The sequence below is a fragment of the Hemitrygon akajei genome, chromosome 2, assembly GCF_048418815.1.
Source record: "Hemitrygon akajei chromosome 2, sHemAka1.3, whole genome shotgun sequence".
NCBI lineage: Eukaryota > Metazoa > Chordata > Chondrichthyes > Myliobatiformes > Dasyatidae > Hemitrygon > Hemitrygon akajei.
In genome coordinates, this window is record NC_133125.1 from 161,924,672 (window position 1) to 161,946,474 (window position 21,803).

Here is a 21,803-nt window from a genome sequence, read left to right on the forward strand (position 1 = left end):
GTAGAGGAGGCCATGGACAGACATGTCAGAATGGGAATGGGAAGTCAAATTGAAATGGGTGGTCACCAAAAGATCCTGCCTTTCACAGCAGACAAAGCATAGGTGTTTCATAATATAGACAAAACCTGTGAAACTAAACAGTTAACCAGTCTTAACCTGAAACCATGTAGGGAAACTTCCAGTTTGAATCAGTTATAATTAATTCTGGTCCCCTACCCTCAGGAAAGATAATATTAAGATTGAAAGAGTACAGAGAAAATTTACAAAACGGTGTCATTTCTTGAGATCCTGAGTTATAGAGAAAGACTGAATACGTTAGGACATTATTCCCTAGCATATAGGAGAATGAGGGGGGATTTGATAGAGGTATAAAAAATTTTGAGGGGTATCGAGCAGATAAATGCAAGGCGGCTTTTTCACTGAGATTGGGTGAGATTAGAACTAAAGGTCATGGGATAAAGGTGAAAGGTGAAATGTGGAAGGAGAGATTGAGGGGGAACTTCTTCACTCAGAGGGTGAAGAGAGTGTGGAACAGGCTGTCAATGGAATTGGCAAATGGAGGGAGAGGGTTGATTTCTAAATGTAAGTGAAGTTTGGGTAAGTGGATGGCTATAGTCGATGGGTCTTGGCAGAGTAACAGCTTGGCATGAACCAGACAGGCTGTGCTGTAGTGCTTTATGACTCTGATAAAGGAGACAAGCTGTTAGACAATGTCACAGCTGGTGCACTATTCCCAGGTATTGTATTGAGCACAAGAACCTCGAATGGCGTAGGAGGCAGGATACCCCCAGACTGATCTTTACACTCTCCAGAGGACAGCCTCTGGTTAACAGTTGTTCCCCAATGACATCCCAGCCAAAGGAAGGCAGCTTTCCTCCTTCACTCTGTCAATCTTTTCAATTTCAACTCCAGTTCTGGCTTGGCTGCTCCTACTGTCACAGTGAGCTTGCAATGGCTGGGTGCCAACGTAACGTTTACTCTCAAAATGTCAGTCACAAGTCAAACTCACCGTAAATAGTCAGGCTGTGACTTATCTGGACGGAGCTGACAGGATTCGTTGCAATACAGGTGTACGTTCCACAGTCATCACTCGAGGCCCCTGGGATGACGAGGACTCCGTTTCCCTTCACGAGCTGGTGACGTGGGTTGATCCCCCCTCCGTCTTTCCGCCACTGATACTGATGAGGGTATCCACTGATGTTGCAGCTGAGCTTGATGGTATCACCCAGGGAGCTGGAGTTACTCCTCAAAGAAACTGCTGAGAGTTTATCTAATGGGGAAAAATACAGACAAGTCAGTTAGAATATCTCAATGTTTATCAGTACTTTTGGGCAGATGGGGCTCATCAGCCACGGTTGGCAGCTCATCCAGGAGAAGGAACACTCTGATCTCAAACCTCTGCCACCTCGCGGCTATACCCACTCATGGGGAAGGCTTCAGGAGTAAACCCAGATGAAAAATCTGGAGCTAGAGTCCCTGCAACATGTCGCCACACAACATCCATGTTTGAACCCAACCAATAGAGGGTCTCATTAGTAATGATATCTCACCATTTGACTCTGCAATGAAGATAGTGCTCTAACAATGGACAGTAGAGTGGGGTGGGGGTGTGGTGAGTAGAGCGGCTGAGGGATAGGTTGGGGCAGAATGGCTGACTCATAGAGAACTGAAGCAGCAAGTCCAATGGGGAGAGCAGGCAGGACTGGCAGGTTCAGCGTCTACTTTAAATGCCAGGGCCCTCACGGGTAAGATGGATGGGCTGAGAGTGTGTTTTAGCATATGGGATTTTGGTATCATTGCAATTTTGGAAACTCAGTCCCAATTCCCACTGCTGCCTGTGAGGAGTTTGTGTGTTCTCCCCGTGGCCGTGTGGGTTTCCTCCAGGTGCTCCGGTTTCCTCCCATTGTTTAAAGATGTACCGACCGGTTGGTGGATTGGTAATTGTAAACTGTCCCGTGATTAGGGAAGGGTTAAATTGGAGGCTGCTGTTGGCATGGCTGGAAGGGCTGGGAAGGGCCAGTTCCGTGCTGTATCTGAGGAACTGGTGCAGGGGTCAGGTTTTCAGATTTCTGGATCACTGGGATCCCTTCGGTGGAAAAAGGACAGGTCACACCTGAACCTGAGGACGACCTATGTCCTTGTAGAACTGGTGGGGATGTTTTAAACTAATTTGGCAGTGGAATGGGAAGCAGAGTGATAGGGCTGTTGGTGTACAAGTATTTTATTTGTTTATTGCGATACAGCGTAGAATAGGGTCTTACTTACGGCTTTCGAATCATGCCGGCCAAACCCCCCCAATTTTAATCGTAGCCTAGTCATGGGACAATTTACAATGACTAATTAACCTGCCAAGCGGTACATCTTCGGGCTGTGGGTGGGAACTGGAGGACCCAGGGAAACCTACAGGGTCACAGGAAGAACATACAAACTCCTTACACTCAGCAGCAGGAATTGAACCAAGGTCACCTGACACAGTCCAGTGAGACCGGGAGGAAGGACAGGCAGATGACAGGGCAAAATTGCAGTCAGAGGGATGAGTTGAAGTTTAACATAGGGGCATATTCAGAAGGACTGAAGGTATTACCTTTGAATACACACTGTATATGGAACATGGCAGATGCCCTTGTAGCCCAGTTAGAGATTGGCAGGATTGACGGTGTACGCATCACTGAGTTATGGTGTGAAAGAAGATCACGGTTGGGCATTTAATACCTAAGGATGCACATTGTATCAAAAGTACAGGCAGGAAGGCAAAGGGGGCAGGGTGGTTCTGTCGGTAAAAAATGAAATCAAATCCCTAGAAAGTGACATAAAATTGGGAAATGTAGAATCTTTGTGTGTAGTGTTAAGAAACTGCAAGGGCAAAAAGACCCTGTGGGAGTTATATTCAGGCCTCTGAACAGTAGCCAGAATGTGGGAAACAAATTACAATGAGAGATAGAAAATGCTTGCAAAAAGGCTGATGTTACTATAGTCGCGGAGGATTTCATTACGCAGGTAGATTTGGAAAATCAGGTTGGTGCTAGATCCTGAGAGAGGGAATTTATAGAATTATAGTGATAGAGGTAGCTGAAGAAACTGTGCAGGCATTCATATCAATCTTTCGAGAATCAGTAGATTCAGGAATGGTTCCAGAGACTGGAAGATTGCAGATGTCACTCCACTCTTCAAGACGGGAAGGATGCAGAGAAAGGTCAGTTACCCTGACTTCAGTGGTTGGAAAGATGTTGGATACATTATTGAGGATGTGGCTTCAGGGTAAGTGGAGGCACATGATTAAATAGGCCAAAGTCAGCATGGGTTTTGTTAAAGTGAAATCTTGTGTAGCAAAAATGTTGGGAGTTTTTTAAGGAATTAACAGGCAGGAGAGTCAATTGATGTTGTTTACTTGATTTTAAGAAGGCCTTTAATGAACTGCTGCACATGGGCTGGTTAATAAGGTAAGAGCCCACAGTGTTCCAGGAAAGATACTAGCATAGATAGAAGATTGGTTGACTAGCAGGAGGTAAAGAGTGGGAATAAAGAGGGTCTACTCTTGTTGGCAGCTGGTTTCATTTCATGTTATATGTCAATGGTTTGGATGATGGAATTGATGGCTTTATTGCCAGATTTGCAGATGATACAAAGCTAGGCAGGTAGTGTTAAAGAAGCTGGGATTCTGCAGTAGGACTTAGACAGATTGGGAGAATTAGTAAAGAAGTGGCCGGTAAAATATAGTGTAGAGAAGGGTGTGGTCATGCATTTTTTGTAGAAGGAATAAAGGCATAGTCTATTTTCTAGATGGAGAAAACCATTCAGAAATCAGAGGTGCAGAAGGACATGGGAGTCCTTATGGAGGATTCCCTGAAGGTTGGCTTGCAGGTTGTATCAGTAGGAAGGAAAGGAAGAGCAATCATTTTCACTGGATTGGAATTCGTGAGCAAGGATGAAGTGCTACGGCTTTATAAGTCATTGTTAAGACAGTTCTTTGACTACTGTGAACAGTTTTGGGCCCCTTATTTAAGAAAAGATGTGCTAGCATTGGACAGAGTCCAGAAGAGGATCATGAGAATGAAAGGGTTAATGCATGAGGAATGTTCTGGGCCTGTAACTGCTGGAGTTTAGAAGAATGTAACGGAATGTCGTTGAAACCTATCAAATCTTGAAAGGCCTGGATAGAGTGGATGTAGGGAGGAGGTTTCCTAGAGTGGGTGATTCTAGGACTAGAGGGTGCAGCTTCAAAATAGAGGGATGTCCTTTAGAAAAGAGATAAAGAGGAATTTCTTTAATCAGAGAACATTCAATTGCACAAATATCTGTGGGCTATACTTAAATCTGAAGTTGACAGGCTTTTGATTAATTATGGCTAATTAGTGAAGGGGTACAGGGAGAAGGCAGGTGAATGGAGTTGAGAGGATTAATAAATCAGTCATGTGGAACAGGACAGCAGATTCAATGGGCTGAATGGCCTAATTCTGCTCCTCTGCCTTATGATCTTATGGCTATTAAGGACATCTTCAAGAGATGGTGCATCAGGAAGACAGCATCCATCAATAAGGATATTACCATTAAGGAGAAGGTACAGGGCCCTGAAGGTCCACACTAAATGATTCAGAAACAACTCTTTCCTCCCCCCTCTTCCCTCTCATCATCAAATTTCTAACTGGTCCATGAACACTTTATGATATATATTATAACTTTACTTTGCACTGTTTATTTATTGTTAAAATTTATAGTAATTTATGTCTTTGTCCTTTACTGTTACCAGAGAACAACAAATTTTCCATCATATGTCAGTGATAGCAAGTCTGATTCCAATTCTGGTGATTAGGGAACGCCAGGCCCGGTGGTTTAATGTTACAAGCTACAATAACTTGCAGATGTGTTAGAGAAGGTGTTGCACTGCTGAGTAGAAAGAGTGTTTAAGACACGTGCAGTACTGTAATGTGGCATCCCGAGGGAGCCTACGGCATATCCTCCCTTGGGGATGAGGAAGGATATCCCTGAGGGATTGGCCAATGAAGTTATCTGAATTGAATTTAGGAATGAGGAAGGGGCAGCTTCCTAATTCGTTTGCGTAGCATTTTCAACCGGTGGCCTCCCTGGATATTTGACGCAAAGTCATCAGAAGATGACAGGTTTGAGTAATACCAAGATCATTTTGCCAACCTGATGTTTTCATTCTCACTCTCTCCACCACTGAGGTCTTATCTGAGTCAGATACATGCATTTATATGCACTGGTTTCAAACAGGGCCCACTGCGTAACTCGGTCACTGTGTCATCACTTTGATCGAGGCACTGAATGCCGTGGGCTTCTCAGTAGTCAGTGGGAATTAGAAGAGCAGATCATAAAAGGATGTAAGTGTAGTAAGAATTGGAATTAGAATTAGAATCAGGTTATGGGGTTGAGAGGAAAAATAAATCAGCCATGGTAGAATGGCAAAGCAACTGATGGGGGGATGACCTACCTAATTCTGCTCCTATCTCTTATGGTTTTATGATTGAATGGTGAAGCAGACGTGATGGGCTGAATGGCCTAATCCTGCTCCTTCATTCCATACTCTTATGGTCTTACTATCAGCCGAGACACTGACCGCGTGTAGGATTTCAACTTTCCCAGTATTGGCTGGGATTGCCTTAGTGGAATAGTCTAAGATGGGGTAGAATTTGTAAAAGATTTATGAATGGTTTTTCATAGATTCTATTTGCTTTTCCTGTAAATGCCTGCAAGAAAATAAATCTCAGGGTCGTACAAGGTACATTGTTAATACTTAGAACTTCACAGAGGTCTTTGAAGCGGTGTGCAGAGAGTTCTGTGGGAGAGGGTCTGGACTTGACTTTTCAAAGGGAACAACGATGGGGAAGTGGTGGGGCGGATGATATCTTTGGGAACACCGTAGTTCAGTGAATTTATGGGAAAAGATAAAGTTGGTCCTCTCTAGTTAGGGTGAAAAACTTGAGGAAGGGGGATTTCAATTGTGTAAGGACAGGGGCTGAGACGTTTCCAGTCAATGTTTCTGACCAAGACTCTTCACCAATTTCTCTGGATTTCCAGCTTTCGCAGACTCTCTTGTGCTTCAAAACATGACTGCTTTGAAATAGCTGCAATGATTAATCCGTAAAAGTGGTTTTTACAGATTAATCATTGTCAGAACAACATTGTCCACAAGACGCTGAAATGCTCTGCTCTCTGTAAAGCATGACCAGGTGTTTCATCCCCGCTTGGAACAACGGGGCAACTGGGAGAGGTACTTGAAAAACTTTACACTGACACTGCAGCAGTGCCTCAGCCCGATCATCACACAGGGTGCCCGTGTCTTGGCATTTGTTGCAAGAGGATTAGAATATAAAAGCAAGGATGTAATTGCTTTGATGTTGAGGCATTGCAACAATTAAAGTGGAGTTTGTTAGTTTCTGGATTAGTAAGGGCGTCAAAGTTTATGGGGAGAAAGAAGTAGAATGGGGCTGTGAGGGATAAGGAATTAGCTGTGATAGAGTGACAGAGCAGACTCGATGGGCCAAATGGTGTAATTCTGCTCTTATGTCTATGGTCCTATGGCCTTTGAATAAATTCACTTTTAAGGGATTTTTGCACCTACTAATTTTACACTGGGGTTAAACAATTATGTTTCCAGAAAATTAATAATTTCACTGATTTCATTCTGACTCATTAACACATGATAACATTGAAACTCTAGCACACCAGAGCATCATATGTTATCACAGATCTCAGTAATGTTTTGAAAACTTGTCACTTGCACCCAGTTGGCTCAGAATACAGAAGCAAGATGACACTGACTCTCCCTTGACTCAGCATCATTGTGTTTGACGTGGACAATCGCGGCCTTCCAACAATCATGATTGTTTTTGGCAAATCTTTTTTCTACAAAAGTGGTTTGCCATTGCCTTCTTCTGGGCAGTGTCTTTACAGGATGAGTGACCCCAGCCATGATACCCGCTGCTGATACGACCATCCACCACCCGCTCCCATGGCTTCAGGTGACCCTGATCCGGGGTGGGGGGTGCACTAAGCGAGTGCTACACCTTGCCCAAAAGTGACCTGCAGGCTAGCAGAGGGAAGAAGTGGATACTGCTTATATGAAGGGGGGGGGGGGGGGTATAATATGAGGGGGGTGTTTGGAGGAAAGTTAGCAGATGCCAGAGGTAGGAATCTTTTTTTTTACACAGAATGATAGCTGAGTGGAACGTGCAGCCAGGGTGGCAGTAGAGGCTGATACATTAGGGACAGTGAGAATGACTATTAAATAAACACTTGGATGAATGAAGAATGGAGGTTTATGTCAGGGGGAAAGGGTCAGCTTGATACTAGAGTAGGTTAAAGTTTCAGCAGAACATTTTGAGCCAAAGGACCTGTACAATGTTCTATAAACTGTGCAATACTAACAAAATTAAGTATTGTGTAGTTCTGCAAAATGAGTCCCTGCAGCAAAATCGGAAATTGCAACATTGAAAATCCCCCATTGGCTGACAACACATCGGTGGGTAAAAATGTCAATCAACAGAGCAAGTCAAGATATCTTGCATCGGAAACTATATCATCAACTCAGTCTGATTTGAATGCAGGCACTTGAAGACGCTGAACGACATTCAGGACAAGGCATTGCATTTAATCGGCAGCCCAGCTTAACCCTGGACATTCACTGCATCCACCACCAGCGCACACAGACTACAGCATGCACTGTCTAAAAAAAATGCTTTGTCCTTCATCCCAGCTAACCCAGTAACACCTCCCAAAATATATTCAGGTTGTATGTATGGCTCTCATAATTTTATCAACGGAGATCAGCCTCTCATTCACATTCTCGAGAGCAAACAGTCCATATTTGTCCAACTTCCCCTTATTGGTCATGCCCCCTAACCCAGGCAACATTCTGGTAAACATTTTCTGCACTGGCTCTAACATACCACAACTTCCTGCAATAGATGAACAGAATTACACAAATAAAGTTCTTTACAGTCACACAGTGACTTCCTGACTCTCACACTCATTGCCCCAAACAATGAAGGTAAGTGTGCAGTGGGTCTCCTTTATCACCCTGACTAGTTACGTGGCCACTCTTAGGGATCCGTCATCCCTCAGTACATCACAAGTAAACCTCGTAGGATTTTAAAGTGAAGTACACACAGTAGGCACTTTATTAGAGTAAGGAGTTGAACCCAGGGTGGTCTTTTGCTGCTGTAGGCCTTCTGCTTCGAGGTTCAGTGCATTCTGTATTCAGAGATGCTCTTCTGTAAACCACTGTTGAAACATGTAGATACCTGAGTTACTGTTGTTTCTAGTCAGCGTAAACCAGTCTGGCCATTCTCCCCTGACCTCTCTCAAGAACAAGGTGTTTGCTCCCACAGAACTGCTGCTTGCTGGATTTTAGGTTTTTTTCCACCACTCTCTGTAAACTCTAGAGACTTTTGTATGTGAAAATCCCAGGAGGTCATCAATTTCTGAGCAACTCTAATTTCCTCATCTGGCACCAGCAATCGTTCCACGGTCAAGGTCTCTCAGATCATATTTCTGCCTCATTCTGATGTTTGCTCTCAACAACTTCTTGGCATGTCTGCATGCTTTTATGCTTTGAGTTGCTGTGAAATGATTGGCTGATTAGATATTTGCATTAACAAGGAGGCATACAGGTGTACCTAATAAAGTGGCAACAGAGTGTATGCTAATAACTTATGAAAACTTAGTCTAGTTTACAAACTTGTACGCCCATTGTGCCAGCCCTCACTTTTCATTAAAACCAGAAGGCAATGCCAACTTGTGGCTCAACTCAAGTCCTAGATTTCCTTCTTCCTATTGCTAAAGAAAATACTGCTAATGTTGGAAATCAGAAATAAAACCATTTGTGACCTGGCCTGAGAAGCTGCTGCAATAAGTATTTCATGGCTTCCGTATCCAGAGAGGTCGGACAGAACATCCTTGGTCAACCAACCGAGCCGTCGTCAGGGACAAAAGTCACTGCTTTTTGAACACAAGCACTCGTAATTGACGCTATTCAAAAATTGCTCATTCTAAGCATGGTATGGTGTCTAACAGCTACACGTGTGCACACATCTAACGCTAGTTAGAAACTGTTTAACCACACCCTCCTGTCCCAGTTAAGCAGCATAGTGTCCCAAATCAATGAAGGGAATCTCAGCTGCTTTCTCAGTTAGTTTTTGTTCTTTGTCTCAAAGAAGCAGCTGTCCCAATTACCGATGCCCCAATTAACCAAAATCCACTATATATATTATCATGATGAATAAAATCTATTTTTGAAATTTTAAATAAGTTATAATAACTCACGAAACCTGTGTTCTTGCGAAGCAACATGGAGAATTGATTTGGGCCATAAGACATTGAAGCAGAATTAAACCATTCAGCCCATCAAGTCTGTTCCACCACGCCATCATGGCTGATTTACTTTTCCCTCTCAACCCCATTCTCCCGCCATCTTCCTGCAACCTTTGACAACTATCAACTTCTGCTTTAAATATACCCAGTGACGGCCTCCACAGCCGTCTATGGCAACGAATTCCACAGACTCACCACCCTTCTAAAGAAATTCCTCCTCATCTCTGTTCTAAAGGGGCATTCTTAAATTCTAAGGTTGTGCCCTCTGGTTCTAGACTCCCCCCACTAAAGGAAATATCCTCTCCATGTCCACTCTAACTAGGCCTGTCAGTATTCGATAGGTTTCAATGAGATAGAACATAGAATAGTACAGCCCTTCAACATTACAGGCCCTTCAGCCCACAATGTTGTGCCGACCCTCAAACCCTGCCTCCCATATAACCCCCCACCTTAAATTTGTCCATATACCTGTCTAGTAGCCTCATAAACTTCACTAGAGTATCTGGCTCCACCACCGACTCATGCAGTGCATTCCACGCACCAACCACTCTCTGAGTGAAAAACCTTCCTCTAATATCCCCCTTGAACTTCCCTCCCCTTACCTTAAAGCCATGTCAATAGACAATATACAATAGGTGCAGAAGTAGACCATTCGGCCCTTCGAGCCTGCACTGCCATTTTGAGATCATGGCTGATCAACTACTATCAATACCTGGTTCCTGCCTTGACCCCATATCCCTTGATTCCCCTATCCATAAGATACCTATCTAGCTCCTTCTTGAAAGCATCCAGAGAATTGGCCTCCACTACCTTTCGAGGCAGTGCATTCCAGACCCCCACAACTCTCTGGGAGAAGAAGTTTTTCCTTAAATCTGTCCTAAATGACCTACCCCTTATTCTCAAACCATGCCCCCTGGTACTGGACTCTCCCAGCATCTGGAACATATTTCCTGCCTCTATCTTGTCCAATCCCTTAATAATCTTATATGTTTCAATCAGATCCCCTCTCAGTCTCCTTAATTCCAGCGTGTACAAGCCCAGTCTCTCTAACCTCTCTGCGTAAGACAGTCCAGACATCCCAGGAATTAACCTCGTGAATCTACGTTGCACTTCCTCTACAGCCAGGATGTCCTTCCTTAATCCTGGAGACCAAAACTGTACACAATACTCCAGGTGTGGTCTCACCAGGGCTCTGTACAAATGCAAGAGGATTTCCTTGCTCTTGTACTCAATTCCCTTTGTAATAAAGTCCAACATTCCATTAGCCTTCTTCACTGCCTGCTGCACTTGCTCATTCACCTTCAGTGACTGATGAACAAGGACTCCGAGATCTCTTTGCATTTCTCCCTTACCTAACTCTACACCATTCAGATAATAATCTGCCTTCCTGTTCTTACTCCCAAAGTGGATAACCTCACACTTATTCACATTAAACGCCATCTGCCAAGTATCTGCCCACTCACCCAGCCTATCCAAGTCACCCTGAATTCTCCTAACATCCTCATCACATGTCACCCTGCCACCCAGCTTAGTATCATCAGCAAACTTGCTGATGTTATTTTCAATGCCTTCATCCAAATCGTTGACGTAAATCGTAAACAGCTGTGGTCCCAATACAGAGCCCTGTGGCACCCCACTAGTCACCACCTGCCATTCCGAGAAACACCCATTCACCGCTACCCTTTGCTTTCTAGCTGCCAACCAGTTTTCTATCCTCTTGTCCTCTTGTACTGAGCAGTGGTGCCCTGGGGAAGAGGTGCTGGCTGTCCACTCTGTCTGTTCCTCTTAATATCTTGCACACCTCTATCATGTCTCCTCTCATCCTCCTTCTGTCCAAAGAGTAAAGCCCTATCTCCCTTAATCTCTGGTCATAATCCATACTCTCTAAACCAGGCAGCATCCTGGTAAATCTCCTCTGTACCCTTTCCAATGCTTCCACATCCTTCCTATACTGAGGCGACCAGAACTGGACACAGTACTCCAAGTGTGGCCTAACCAGAGTTTTATAGAGCTGCATCATTACATTGCGTCTCTTAAATTCTATCCCTCGACTTATGAAAGCTAACACCCCATAAGCTTTCTTAACTACCCTATCAACATGTGAGGCAACTTTCAGGGATCTGTGGACATGTACCCCCAGATTCCTCTTCTCCTCCACACTACCAAGTATCCTGCCATTTAGTTTGTACTCTGCCTTAGAGTTTGTCCTTCCAAAGTGTACCACCTCACACTTCTCTGGGTTGAACTCCATCTGCCACTTCTCAGCCCACTTCTGCATCCTATCAATGACTCTCTGCAATCTTTGACAATCCTCTACACTATCTACAACACCACCAACCTTTGTGTCATCTGCAAACTTGTCAACCCACCCTTCTACCACCACATCCAGGTCATTAATAAAAATCACAAAAAGTAGAGGTCCCAGAACAGATCGTTGTGGGACACCACTAGTCACAACCCTCCAATCTGAATGTACTCCCTCCACCATGACCATCTGCCTTCTGCAGGCAAGCCAATTCTGAATCCACCTGGCCGAACTTCCCTGGATCCCATGCCTTCTGACTTTCTGAATAAGCCTACCGTGTGGAACCTTGTCAAATGCATCCCCTTCATTCTTCTAAACTCCAGTGAATACAGGCTCTAAGCCATCAGACACTCCTCATACATTAACTCCTCATGCCCTGAGTCATTCTCATGAACCTCCTCTGGACCCTCCTCAATGCCAACACATTCTTACTTGGATCAGGGATACAAAACTGTTCTTTCTGTTCTGACAATGTGTGGTTGTGGAAGAACTCTGTGGAAGTGGACTAACACAGTCAAGTTAACTACCACTGGATGACGTTGGGAATTGGCCACCTCTTCTTTGCCTGGACTCAGTATAGTTTGGAACACGGTGGTGGTGGGGTTGGGGGGGTGGAGGAGGTTTCATCTGACTGAATTCCCAGAGACAGAGGGGGATCTCCCTTTAGGAAATTCCACAGCTGCTGTTTTTGCAGTAATTATTTGTTTAAACCACTAAAGACATCACCACCAAAACGTGAATGTCTAAAAGCAATGCAATGCTGCTGTAATCAGTTCAGCGAACATACCTATTACTCTCACCCAAACCGCCTGCACCGCGACTCTTTTCAGGTTGATGAAGAGCCGATATAGACCTTCGTCTTCACGTGTTATGTTATGAATGGCAAATGAGCCATTAAACGTGGAGAAGGTGATGCGCCCGCTGTAATTTTGAATCAAGGCAGGCTCCTTGCTGCTCTTGTGAAACTTCAGAATCGGCTTCAAATGTTCCTTCGTATCGTTCCTGCTGACCTTCTTCCATTGGAACACCCCGATCTGGCGCCTTTGATCTGCATCCACGCCAGGAAACCAAACGGAGTCCCCAGGGGCTGAGACAAGCTTGATCTCTTCCTCCCCTGTATACAACATTAAGGACAAAAGTTAAACCCAAGTTAAGCGATCCTGCAGATGCTGGAAATTCAGAGCAACACACAAGAGATTAACACTAGATAATGGTTAAATCTGCCACCTCAGGCAAGTGTCTCGTGTTGTTCTGTGCACCAAGGGCAGGTCTTCCTCGCACAAAACACCACCATTCCCCTGCTAATTACACAGTTAATGAACCCATTACTCTACCTCCTGTATCTTCTCTCTTGCACAATTTATATGCACTCTGTGACCACTTCATTAGGTATACCTACTCGTTAATACAAATATCTAATGGGCCAATCATATAGCAGCAGCTCAAGGTATAAAAGCATGCAGACATGGTCAAAAGGGTTCAGTTCTTCAGATCAAACATCAAAATTGAGAAAAAATGCAAGCTAAGTGGCTTTGGCCATGGAATGATGTTTGGTGACAGATGATGTGATTTGAGTATCTCAGAATCTGTTGTGATTTTCATGTACAATAGTCTTTGGAATTTACAGAGAATAGTGCGAGAATAGTGTAAACTTTGGAGTTTACAGAGAATAAGTTCTGTGGGCTAAAATACCTTGTTAATGAGTGGCCAGACTGGTTCAAACTGACAGGAAGGCAAAAATAATTCAAATAACTAACATGTTACAATAGTGGTGTGCAGAAGATCATCATTTAAGTCAGTGATAATAAGCCTGATCCTGAAGAATGTGGAAAGACCTACTGGTCGCCTCGGGTTACACTATTGCCAGAGTGAGTGAGTGAGATATCACATCACATTCCAGGCTGCAGGAGAATGCACTGACTGAAGCTCCGCGCCACCAACCCAAAGGCTCTTTGCAGGGAAAGACGGCAGTCTGAGATCCTGCCGTCACTTGTCACTGCGGGGACAGGGGACATTGTCACAAACATTTGCAACTCTACTGTTTGCAGAGGAAATAGCAACCACAAAACTACCTTGTGAGTTGTGTAGCTGGGATTGGCTTGATAGTACAATGAATTTGTTGATTTATTTATTTTTGAATTTTCAAAATATTATCTGCAAAAAAATGTCCAATAGCTCTTTTCTCATTTCATCCCCCGCAGCTGTGTCAATAGAGGATTCTTATCTATAGGGCCCTTCCCAGAAACGCACTGGGACAGGTGCCAAGTGCTGGCGGGATATCATTAACTTAGTGTAAGGTGCCCTTTGCTCTGCCTGTGACTTGTTTATCTTCCACCAGGACAAGATATCCGTGAAGGAATACTGCGACTGGCGCTTTCCAAGCTGCAGGATTGCACTGTAGCTGAGTGTGGCCAATGCAAGGCCTCAGTTGTGAAGGACCGCAGTCCAGGATTCTGCACCACTGATCACGGAGGGACTGGCTCTCAGGCAATTCATTATGTGACACTGACACCTCATAAGGGAATGTACTGAACTGATAGTGGAGTGAACCCTTCACAACTGGGCCTGTACTTTCTGGAGTTTAGAAGAATGAGCAGGGGATCTCACTGAAACCTATCAAATACTGAAAGGCCGAGATAGAGTGAATATGGAGAGGATGTTTCCTATAATGGGGGGGGGGAGCACTAGGATCATAGGACACAGCCTCAGAATAGTAGGACGTCCCATCCGGACAGCGATGAGGAGGAATTCATTTAGCCAGCGGGTGGTGAACCTGTGCAATTCATTGCCACAGACGTCTGTGCAGGCCAAGTCATTGGGTATATTTAAAGCTCATAACTAGTGAAGGTTTCAAAGGTTACAGGGAGATGGTGGAAGGATAGGCTTGGGAGGGACAATAAATCAGCCATGATTGACTGGCAGAGCAGACCCGATGGGTCGAGAGGCCTGATGCAGCTCCTACATGTTATGGTGCCATGTTCTCAATACCTTTTTTATTTAGACAGTTTGCCTTGTTTTGCACATCAGTTGTTTGTCAGTCTGTGTTTGTTTATGTATGAGTTTTCATAAAACTCCATTTCAGTTCTTTTTTCCTGCAAGTGCCTGCAAGAAAATAAATCTCCTTTCCACACATACATTGTAAATTTAAATTGAATGTAGCAATTGTGCATCATGAAAAAAAGTAAGGATTTGGGATTAAAAAAGGGTGGGGATTTGGAAAATCCCATTGCAGAGCAGCTTACAAAACTCCCCACTAATTACCACTATCGATGCGACTCTCTCTGTAGTGAATATCTACCACATCAAGCACCTTCAGGAGCTTGTATGCTTCAATAAGATCACCCCTTGATAAGATCTAAACTCCAGGCTGTCTCGTCTCTTTTAACAACCAGATCACCCCATGAATTAGCCTCGTGCATCCGTTGGGCTGCCTTCAGTCCTGATCTATGCTCTTCTGGGTAATGGGCTGAATGGCCTGGTTCTGAGCTGTCTCTCTCCATGACTGCGGGCCTAACATTCAGCAGGAAGCAACAGTGCCACTGAGGCTCAGACACTCATCACCAGTACTCACACGTGATCTTTGCAAAGACAGCCAACACCAGCAGTAGAATGGGACTGGTCATTCTGCAAACTGCCGTCAGGTGAGGCACACCCAACTTTGTAGACCTCCTGTGCTCTGAATACTGTGGGCAAAATGACAAGAGAGAAGATATTAGAGGCAATGGTGGACCAGGCTTCAGCAGCAGAAAAGGGGGAGCTGAGGAAGGGAGGCCTGCAGCGATGGGGAAGGAGATGGTGAAGGATCGTAGGGATTGCGGATGCATGCACTGCTGTGGATGTGGCAGGATGTATCAGAATAAATGAAAAGGATGTTGGTGTGTGGGCTTGTTATTTGGGTAATTATTATTGTCAGATTAGCGAACATACAGTGAAAACCTTTGTTTGCACGCCACTAGACAGATCATTCCATACACAAGTACATTGAGGTCGTACAAACAGAAAACAGAATCCAGAATAACAGAAAAAGTACAGTGCAGATAGACAATGAGGTGCAAGGGATACAATAAGGTAAATTGTGAGGGTATGAGTTTACCTTTATTGTACAATATGTCCTTTGAAGAGCTCTATCACAGTGTGATTGAATCTTCCTTTGAGCCTGGTGGGACACCTTCTCACGCGTATGTATATCCCACGTGATGGTAGTAGGTATAGAGAGAGTGACTGAAATGGACGTGATGATGTCGGCTCATGGTCCAGAGGTTCAGTTGTTGTGCAGACCAAACCATCAGAACGGTGTGATGAAGAAATGCGATCCAAGTGACTTTGACCATGGATGGTGCCAGATGGGGTGGTTTGAGTATCTCAGAAACCACCGATCCCCCTGAGATTTTCACGCAGAACAGTCTCTAGAGTAAAAAAAGAATGTTACAATAAACAAAAACCATCCAATGAGCAGCTGCTCTGTGGGTAAACACGGATTATTAATGAGAGCGGTCGGAGGAGAACGGTCAGACAGGTACAAGCAGACAGTAATTCAAATAACCACACGTAACGACAGTGCCGTACAGAACACACAACCTGTTGAACCAGAAGATGTGTTACAGCAGCAGAAGTCTACAGCCTTATACTAAGTGGACACTTCACTAGGTACAGTAGGAGCCTACTAAAGTGGAACAGAGTACCAATAATCCCATCTATTTGCAGTCGTATGCTGATGAATGCTGGCTGGCTAAACTAACCCCATCTGCATGTATATGATCTATACTTCTCCATTCCCTGCCTATTCATGCGCCTGTCCAAGTGTCGCTATCCTATCTGCTTCTGTCACCTCCCCTAGAAGCCCATTCAGGGCACCTACCTACATTTACAACATAAGTGTGTGCACCAGGTAACTTTTTTCTGATACAAAGTGGCTTTGACTAATGGCCAGGGTGGCAGAACCTTCTGTCCTTCAGACTGGGGCCAGATGAGCACTGCAGCCAGCTCTGTGGGCAGGTGAGGCCTTGGTTTTACGTCTCCTCTGGAGGGCTCCACTGTCAGTGCTGCACTCCCTCTGCCCTGGAAAATAACTGTCACATCCCTGAAGGGCTGAGTGGCCAATTCCAACTCCCTTATCTTTTCATGTCCTCGTGAATGTTTTCAGCTTTTGCGGTTTCTTATCTTCATCCACACACTCAGCTCCCACCCATTCCTTCTCTGCAGACACACCCTCAATCAAAACACACAAGAGATTCTGCAGAGGCTGGAAATCCAGAGCAACACACACGAAATGCTGGAGGAATGCCACAGCCGTGGAAAAGAATAAAGAGTCACCGTCTCAGGCTGAGACTCTTCTTCAGGGCTGGAAAGGAAGGGGAAACATACCAGAATTATAAGGGGGGAGGGGAAGGAGGACTACCTAGAAGGTGACAGGTGAAACCAGGTGTGTGGGAAAGGTAGTGCTGAAGAAGAAGGAAACTGATAGGAAAGGAGAGTGGACCATGGGAGAAAGGGGAGAAGCAGTTGACTATCCAGACAGAATATGAGGTTTATTCTCCACCCTGAATGGCCTCATTGTGGCAAAAGAGGAGGCCAAAGACCAACATGTCAGATCGGGAATGATGATCAGAATTAAAATGTTTGATCACTGGGAAATTTGGCTTTTGGCAGATGGAGTGGAGGGGCTCGAGCTCACTCCCAACCTACAGTTGGGTAACCACCACAAAACTGCTACCACAGCTCCCCCGACCTCACTGAAACATCAGAGTTCTCCAGCTCCAAGATCTGGACTTCAAACTGCTTGAAGCTGCTCCTGTAGATGAGTGAAGTGTGTACAGTTCCCCTTCTGGTACAAGACGCACCTCTCACAGGCAAGCTTTCCATTCACAACTTATACTTTAAGAGGCATCAAACAATGCTGTCAATTCCACAGTCCCAAAGGGGCTCCCCAATAAATCTAGTGACACCCACACTCCAAAGTAATAAACCCTGATGACGGGCAGAGAGGCCTCGTTTACTGCTCCATCATCCTGTGACTCTGATCTAAACAATATCACGAACACCAACCCCCCTCTCTCTCTGACACAGCCGGAGTTCAGAAAGACCACGTCCCCCACAAGACGTTTCTGCTCCACCCAACATCGTCAAGGACTCAGGGAAAGCAGAGAACATTCCCGAAGTCACCAGACTTCTGACTTCCCACGTCCTCTGTGAACCACCGCGCATCCCGGCCCCGGCGCCTCACCTTCGTGAGCCACAACGAACACGAACTGGAGAACGAGTAACCACACGACCGGGAGCTGAGCAGGAGCCGAAACTCCCAGTGTATTGAGGGACGTTTCCAGAGTCTCCGGTTACCCTAACCGACACCTCAAACCCGCCGGGACCGAGACACCGACTGGCGAGCACCGAGCGGACTGGACACTGGAGAGAGGAACAAACATCAACAGGAAATGAAAAACACCAGGGTGCGGTTCACATTAAATATGAAACTGAAAGTTACTTAATTAACTCCATTATGGTACATTCGTGATAAATCATATCTCGATGCTGCTCAGTCATTCCCTTAGATCATGCCTGGGCAAATTAAGGCTTGATCCATAACAAAGGGTTGAAAACAAAATTAGATATAATAGGGCCTGATAGAATAAATTTGCTCAAGCCAAAAAATTTACGAAACTGAAACCATATTCGTTATGTATATTTAATTATTGGATTAACCATTTTGTTTGTTCAATTTAGAAAAAACAAAGGGAAGCAAAGTCCCTAAAATGGAAACCAATGTAAACCCTTGTACGGATTTACATTCAAGGTTAACCCATTGTGGACTTGGAATTATATCCAAATCCTGTGTCCAAAATATTAAATATCGGATATTATTTGCCCAGTAAAAAAATCTTAAATTCGGCAATGCCAAACCGCCATCCTTTTTAGGCTTCTATAAGTATTTTTTACTTAACCTAGGATTTTTATTCTGGCGTATGTATGAAGAAATTTTAGAGTCAATGGTATCAAAAAAGGATTTAGAAATAAAGATTGGTACTGCTTGAAAAAGATATAAAAATTTAGGTAGAATAATCATCTTAATATCATTGATTAGACCAATCAGTGATAAAGACAGTAAGGACCATTTAGTGAGCAATTGTTTAACCTGGTATATTAAAGATAAACAATTAACCTTAAATAAATCCTTGTGCTTTTTAGTAATTTTAACACCCAGAAAAGTTAAATAGTCCGTAACCAGTCTGAATGGTAAATGTCTATAAATTGGAACCTGCATATTGAATGGGAAGAGATCACTCTTATTAAGACTCTGTTCGTAACCAGAAAAGTTACAGAACTGAGCGAGCAGGGATATAACTGCAGGAATGGATTTCACACAATTAGAAATCTATAGTAGGAAATCATCTGCTTATAATGATAACTTATGTGTCCCATTCCCCCGGGTAATGCCAAGTATATCAGGTGAGTCGCGAATAGCAAAAGCTAAAGGTTCCAGAGCAATATCAAATAGCAATGGACTAAGAGGACAACCTTGCCTAGTGTCGTGGTTTTTCGTGCCTTACAAATGACCAGGAGACGCAGAAGATTCTTCAAGAAGGGTTAAACTTTAATTTGCAAATCAAAGCTGAGACAGTCATTGAGCTAGTCGCTGATTGTCTACCGATTCTCGGACACAGCAGCTTTTTAAAGCAATCTCCTGGACCAGTTGCTATAGTTGCATATCACACATACTATCTTGTCCCTATTGTTTCTACCTATTGACTTATTCATGTTCTAGTCTACATCTCTTAGCTACCTCTTATTAACACACCATTGTCTCCTACATTCTTAAGATTTCAAATAACAAGTTCAAACTACATAATCTACATCAAGGCTGACTACAAAGCTTTGGTACACAGCAGACAAGTTCAAAGCAAAACATCTCTTAGCTACCTCTCATTACCACACCATTGTCGTCTACATTCAATTGGATACATGCAGAGCATATAGCAAACTTCAAAGCTGACTACCTCTCTTAGCTACCTCTCATTAGCATATATTAACACACCATTGTCTTTAGCATTTCACATAGTTTTGGTTACACAGCAAATAATACAAGTTTAGCACATAGCAAACTTCAAAGCTGACTACCTCTCTTAGCTACTTCTCATTAGCATATATTAACATACCATTGTCTTTAGCATTTCACATAGTTTTGGGAGTTTTATACTCCATAATATTTTATACTCCAATACTAGTAGCACAAAACAACTGAAAAAAGGGAGATCTTAGATTATTGGTAAGTACCGAATCCGAAAGGGTATGATATATCAGTTTAATCCAAGATATAAATTTTGGGCTAATAATAAAAATAGAAACTGCTTGCATTTTATCCAGAGAGTTCGAATGGTATTGCTGGTCCTTCCAAACTCTAAAAAAAATGCTGATTATCCTCTTTCCTCACATGAGTTTCTTGTGCAAAAATAATATGAGCATTTGCCCAGTTCCCATTTTTTTTAGATATTTACAAATCAGAGATTTTTTGAATACTATGCAACCTACTTTTCCGATTTCACATCCAACTGATATCAGGGAAAATAAAATTAGGTTTAAACCCTGACAAAAGGGATTAATAGCAATTATTTATGATATGATTATGAAAATACAGTCAGGTATAGCTGATAAAATTTAAAATGAATGGGAGAGCTTTCCTTACCTATAGAGAAATGGGAGAAAATTTTCCAATTAGTTAACTTTTCCTCTGTATGTGCTAAACATACATTGATACAATTTATGGTGGTGCATAGGGCCCAGATGTCTAAAGATAAATTAGCTCGCTCTTACTCTCATATAAGTCCTCTCTGTGACAGATGTCATTCTGAGGTAGCCTCTTTGACTCATACGTTTTGGTTTTGCCCTCTTTTGGAAAAATATTGGAAAGACATTTTTGATACTATTTCTACAGTTTTGCGTATTGATTTACAACCTCATCCTATTACCACAATTTTTGGTTTACCAATTATGTATTTACCTTCTTCAGCTCGTCGGATGATTGCATTTGCTACATTAATGGCTAGAAGATCCATTTTATTGAATTGGAAAGAGATTAATCCTCTGACTACATCTCAATGGCTTTTCCAAACTATATCTTATTTAAACTTAGAAAAAATTAGAAGTGTTACTTTTCATCCTTTGCTTAAATTTGAAGAAACTTGGAGGCCTATTATTCAACACTTTCATAGAATGTAACTCGACCTTTTTTGATTCCTTTGTATTAAACTTAAATATAGGTAGAGGAGCGGAGTTGAAGACATTAATGATTATATCCGACGTGATAAAACAGCCCAGCTTTGTGTAGTTTAGTTTAGTCTTGTTTAGTTCAGTTTATTTTAGTTTTTGATATTTCAATTTGGGTTTTCTTTTTCTTTGACATCTTGTTATTTTTTCATAACATGTTTATATTAAGAGTTTGGGAGGCTAAGTATATCTTGTTACCTGTAGTTTATATTCACATGTGTTAATTACCAATAATGTATTCCCACTCTCTTTGTACTATTATGATTGCTATGTATACGTATTTAAAATTTAATAAAAAGATTGAAAAAGAAAGAATGATCATGCCTGATGCACCCGGGGCCCACAAATCGCTTGTTTCCCTTTAATATTGAAAAATTCACAATTTTTAATGCAAGAAACAGTGAATTCCAAATATTTGCAATCCCCTGGGTTTTCCTTTATGAATGTCAATTACTTTATTTTATGCAGACTAAGAGATATGTAGATTAAGATTATGTAGATTAACAGAAGTCAAAGATGATTCTGAATATCATTTGTGAATCCTCTTTCATCAGGTTCCCCACAATTCCAATGAGCTGTAAACTTGTTCACTAACCTGTCTGAGACTTTAAACACCATATCCAATGGTAAGTTCAATTTCAAAGTTTAAAGTAAATATATTATCAAAGTCCGTATACTTGCAAGAATGTTGCCTGAATTGGAGGGTGTACCTTAATAGAATAGGTTGAGTGAACTTGGCCTTTTCTCCTTGGAGCGACGGAGGATGAGAGGTGACTTGACGGAGGTGTATAAGATGATAAGGATCATTGATCATGTGGATAGCCGGAGTCTTTTCCCCAGGGCTGAAATGGCTAACATGAGTGGGCACAGTTTTAAGGTGTTTGGAAATAGGTACCGAGGGTATATCAGG

At 43.1% G+C, this 21,803-nt stretch overlaps 1 protein-coding gene across 1 annotated transcript in view; it reads right to left on the minus strand.

The window, feature by feature from the left end:
* The window catches only part of LOC140717419 (SLAM family member 9-like), a 36,246-nt gene extending 18,252 nt beyond the window's left edge, over positions 1-17,994 (minus strand). The window contains exons 1-5 of the mRNA XM_073030978.1: positions 17,859-17,994; positions 15,729-16,041; positions 15,207-15,318; positions 12,423-12,749; positions 1,010-1,270 (exon numbers count right to left, since the gene is read on the minus strand). Of these exons, the coding sequence (XP_072887079.1) occupies positions 1,010-1,270; positions 12,423-12,749; positions 15,207-15,258 (640 nt within the window). The 5' untranslated portion in view covers positions 15,259-15,318; positions 15,729-16,041; positions 17,859-17,994. The remainder of the gene's footprint in view (positions 1-1,009; positions 1,271-12,422; positions 12,750-15,206; positions 15,319-15,728; positions 16,042-17,858) is intronic.
* Between the last annotated feature and the right edge of the window lie 3,809 nt (positions 17,995-21,803).